The sequence below is a fragment of the Loa loa genome (assembly GCF_000183805.2).
Source record: "Loa loa unplaced genomic scaffold supercont3.659, whole genome shotgun sequence".
In the NCBI taxonomy this organism is placed as follows: Eukaryota; Metazoa; Nematoda; class Chromadorea; order Rhabditida; family Onchocercidae; genus Loa; species Loa loa.
The window spans coordinates 1-5,165 of record NW_018108839.1 but is presented as its reverse complement, the minus strand read 5'-3'; the positions used below and the strand labels follow the sequence as shown (position 1 = coordinate 5,165).

Here is a 5,165-nt window from a genome sequence, read left to right as displayed (position 1 = left end):
TAAAATAAAACAATTAATTAATAATAATAATAAAATAATAATAATAATAATAATAATAATAATAATAATAATAATAATAATAATAATAATAATAATAATAATAATAATAATAATAATAATAATAATAATAATAATAATAATAATAACTAACGATAATTAATAGTAATTAACAATAATTAATGTAATTATTTAAAAAATTCAACAAAAGGGATGGGGAAAAAGAAAGAGACTAGAAATCACTTTTAAAAAAGTTTCTGTTAAACCATTCAACCCTTTTTTTTCATTAATTAGTGCTTGATATGTGGAAGTATGCAAAAGCAAATAGTTAAAAAAGATGGAAAGTTTTTTTTTTCTTTTTTTTTTGACAAATTAAGAAGTTATAACTAATTAGTACAAAGCTATCAAGTTATTTGTGTATGTTAAAGGGGATATACCAATTTTTCAAACAAAATTTAAGAATAACATTTGAACAATACTTGTATATGACTAATAGCTAATTAAATTTTTAATTTGCAAAATAAGTGTAGTAAAGAAATATTCATATGAAGATGAATGAAAGACAGAAAAAAAAAAAGGAAAAATTATATTCAATATACCTCAGCATGTCCATGATCAGCAGTTAAAATAATATTTAATTGTTTCGAAAGATTTGAATAATTTTCTAGTTTATCACTGATATATTTCACTAACAGATCCAATTGTCGCATCATTTCATTAATTTTACCATTTTTAAATCCATTAAAATGTAGGAAATGATCCGGTTCAGCAATATACCTTTAAATCTAACATTCAATTCCTTTATCATCTATCATAATTTTTTCAATCATTCAAACATTATCACATATCATTTCCATGATATTATCATTATATGCCAAGCATGATCAATTTACGAGGGTCTTTCTCAAAAATGATTTACAAATATTGGATAATTGTATTTGTGCTTTTGTAGAATTCATTAAATTGTTAAACTTTTTTTTCTTTTTTTTTTTTAACGATTATTTACTCTATAAACATAATCCAATTATCATCAAATTTTTTCTTTACTAATTTAGAGAGAAAAAATAAGGCCAAAAAAAAAGTTATTTATGAGAATGGAAAATAGCTATAATATTTTTAAATTAATAATATAATATGACAATCATACCAGGCGACAAAATTATAAGGATCATTTTTACGCGTGAACAATTCCACAATTTCATCAAAATCATTCATCCATTGTGATAAATTCTTATATTCCATCCATGGCCTGCATTTTTTTTGAAATATTACGAATTATGCATAAAAATAAAAATAATTAAAATTTGAATGAAACAAATGAAAATAATAAATTAAAATTTCAAAAATAATAATGGATCGGTAATAAACTAATGAATGTTCATTTGAATAGATAAAATGAATTATTAAGTAAGTGAATGAGTAGGATGGCAAGTAAATAAATGAGTAATTAAATGCGCCAATTATGTAAATAAATGGGATAAATAAGTAAACTTACTTGTGTAATGTAGGCTTATGCGGTATAGATGGCCAATGTCCACTACCTGTAGGCCAATATAAAGTAGCCGAACGTCTTCCAAAACCACCTCGCTCATTGGTAAGCCATATTGGCTCACCGTTATAAAAATGTCCCATTAAGGAGTTCTTTATCGCTCCCTTTTTTTGTGTTGAATTGAATAAATCGAACCTTTATTACCATAAATAGCATATTAAATATTTTAAAATTTAAAATTAGATTAATTTAAAATGTGAAAACCAAATAAAAATTTGAAAAAATTTTAAATTTCAAAACAAAATTAACGATGAAAGTAAATATTTCGCAAATGGATATGTCCATGCGGTATATTAATTTTGATTAAAATATGTGAATTGTTAATTTTGGTTGATCATTTTCGATAAATTAATTTTAATTCTAACAAATAATTAGCAATTTTGTCAGCATAATTTGATGAAAATTCACGATAGTAAAAGAAAAGTAACTATTATAATTTGGGTAATCCACTAAGAGAATTAATAATTTATAATTTGGATAATTCACTAAGAGAATTAATAGTAATTTTGATAAGTTTATAAAATGATGCATCAATGATGCATATATTTACTGATAGCTTTAATAATAGAATAAGTCATTTCACTAATTAAATGATAATTAAAATTAATTGAGTGATAATGATAAAAATGATAATGATGATGATAAAAAAAAACGATAATTTTAAAAACAAAACTTATAATTATTACTTATAAAAAGATTTAAAAGAAATGATACATTATATTTTTCTTTCTTTCTTTCACTGTTTTTTTGCTAAATATTTTATCAATTTTAAGGTATACGTACGTCGTACCAGTAGCCCGATCATGAAAATAATTGCCAACAATTCCATGATTTTCAATAAAAAGGCCTGTTGCTATTGTTGCATGATTTGGGGCCGTATAAGTGAGATATTGTGGACGACAACCATTTTTGAAATATACACCTCAAAAATTTCAATTTTTCTATAATACTTTTTTAAATTAAAATTAAACTTTCAATTTTTTTTTACGAAATATATTAAACTTGTTTTTTTTCTTCTAAGTAACAGTAATGATCGATAATTTCAAATTATTGATTAAAAATTTATTAAACATATAACAATTTCATTTTAGACATGATATTATTTGAAGTATTGCTGATATTTTGTCATTTTAATATTATTGAAGTTTAACTTGTAATTAAACAATAATATTAAATTTAGTTAAAATCTAATCTATTTCAATGAAAAAAATTTTCCTTTTTGTTGTCTAATTTAAGAATGCACGATTATAATATAAAATAGTATTTGTATTTGTATGAAATAAAACCTAAAAAAAATTTTTCACTGTTTTTTTTCGAAGGGTAAAAAAATTATTGTCAAAATTAAATTGAAAGATATATATATATATATATAAATATATGATGCAAAATAATTCAATAAATGAAAGCCTAATCAATGGGCTAACAGTAAAAACTAAATCATTAATTCATAATTTTCTTAAACGCTATGATTTAATTTGTGCATTTTATAATCAAATTAATAATAATAGCAATGATGATTATTAGTAATAATAATAATAATTAATAATAATAATAATAAAAATAATAATAATAAAAATAATAATAATAAAAATAATAATAATAATAACAATAATAATAATAGTAATAAAATAATAATAGATAATATACGGTATATAGACTACGATAGAAAAAAATGGCAAACAATTAACAAACCTTCGGTAGCAAATTTCCAAATATTTGGTACAATAGTAGCATTTAGTAAATCATACCGGAAACCATCCAGAGATATAAGTAAAAGTAACGGTTTGTCATTTAATGTATTAACCGTACTTACCAATGTTAGGCATAAAATAAGTATCAAATATATTCCATTCCCATTTATTTGACATTTAGTAATAATCATTCTATGTTATGAAATTTGTTTTATCATGTAATCGATCTATAATCATTGATCAGATAATACGACTATTTAATTGATCATTTCATTATTAAATTTTTATTGAGTAATTCGATTTATACAATTTATACACTGAATAAACAAAAGGAATATTAATTTTACATTGATAGAAACAAAGGATATTGTTTATTTTTACATTTTATTAACTGGTTATGTTTCATTGAGTGTGACGATAGACCTTTCCGTGAGCAGCTAAACCTTGGATGACCAATGTCATATCGATAATGGACGCCTACGAGAACTGATGCCTATTCATAAAGCCTGGTGAGTTGAGAAATGATTGACTTACATCCCAATCAAGGACATGATCCAGCAAAATGGCCCCAATAAACAAGAAAAGCGGATCCTAAACTAGAGTGAGACAAATGCTAAAGAAGAAAAAGATTAGAAAAAAACAAAAATAAAATGAGAAAGAGTATAAAGATTAAAAAGGAGAAATAAAGAAAAAAATAGTTAAATAAAAATATTTTAAAAATTTACATAAAAATGATTTGTACGAAGCACACTTTAATACAATTAGTATAATTAGTAACTTAGTATATTTTAATGCAATCAATTGGAAATATTAAAATTTCTGAAAATTAAAGAATATAAACATTTTAATTATAAAGATCGTTCAAAACACAAAAGAAAAATTTCGTTTTTTGAATTTAAAATAAAAAACATTTTTTTTTCTCTCAAATAATATATCAAATGACTATATTAAAAAATAATGAACGATAAAACAAAAGAAAAAAAAAGAACACAAATTATTAATTTGCGTTTTTTTTTTTTTTCTAGCGATATAACAAATTTTATAAATACATAATTATGTAATATAAAATATTAATTATAATTCATTGTTGAAATACCTTTTCGCGTACATATTAATAAAGTGCAAACGTAAATATGTATACGTTTACACGTATACACGTAGAAAAGACGTACAAACATAGAAAACACGTATACACGTGGAAAACACGTATAGACGTAGAAAACACGTGCACATGTAGAAAATACGTATACGCTTAAATAGCACGCATTCACTCAAATACATTTAATACCTCGTTAAACACTAATTAATTCAAATTTTGTTGTCGCTTTTCTCTCGTAATATCGAAGAAATAAATGTTTCTTTTTTTTTTTCTTTTTTTTTTTTGTTCCATTCTTTTCATTTCAATTAAAACAATAATGTATGTTTGTAAAGGAGGAAAGATGGATAAATGGAAAGAATTAATCTATTCTATTCTTTTATTTTTTATTTTTTCTCTCGCCCCTACTCTTTCTCCCTCCCTCTCTCTCATTATTTTTGTAGTTCAAAAATCATCATAGTTAGAGGGATGATTACATGAAGTACAAAGTATATGAAATGAACAAGAAGTGATATCGTAATCAATTTCAACGAAAATAATCTTGCTTATATATACCGGAAATTGTTAGACGGAATGGTTATGATTGTTAGGCGGAATAGTTATGATTGGTAGGCGGAATAGTCATGATTGGTAGGCGGAATAGTCATGATTGGTAGGCGGAATAGTTATGATTGGTAAGCGGAATAGTCATGAACATTTGCGTCATTATACTACTATTTTTTAAAACAACATTAACATCATTATTATTGCTATGATTAAAATTGAAATACTATTTGCGTCATTTTATTTCTATGGGTAAAATTAAAATAATTTATTATTTTTGTCTGCAAAA

General features: G+C 23.2%; 1 protein-coding gene across 1 annotated transcript; it reads right to left on the bottom strand.

The window, feature by feature from the left end:
* Positions 1-587: 587 nt before the first annotated feature.
* On the bottom strand, positions 588-3,428 carry LOAG_12426 (hypothetical protein; the record flags this gene model as incomplete). Its single annotated transcript, XM_003147937.1, has 5 exons — positions 588-774; positions 1,145-1,246; positions 1,493-1,681; positions 2,330-2,468; positions 3,239-3,428. The coding sequence occupies 5 exons, from the start codon at positions 3,426-3,428 to the stop codon at positions 588-590; spliced, it is 807 nt and encodes a 268-aa protein (XP_003147985.1).
* Positions 3,429-5,165: the final 1,737 nt, after the last annotated feature.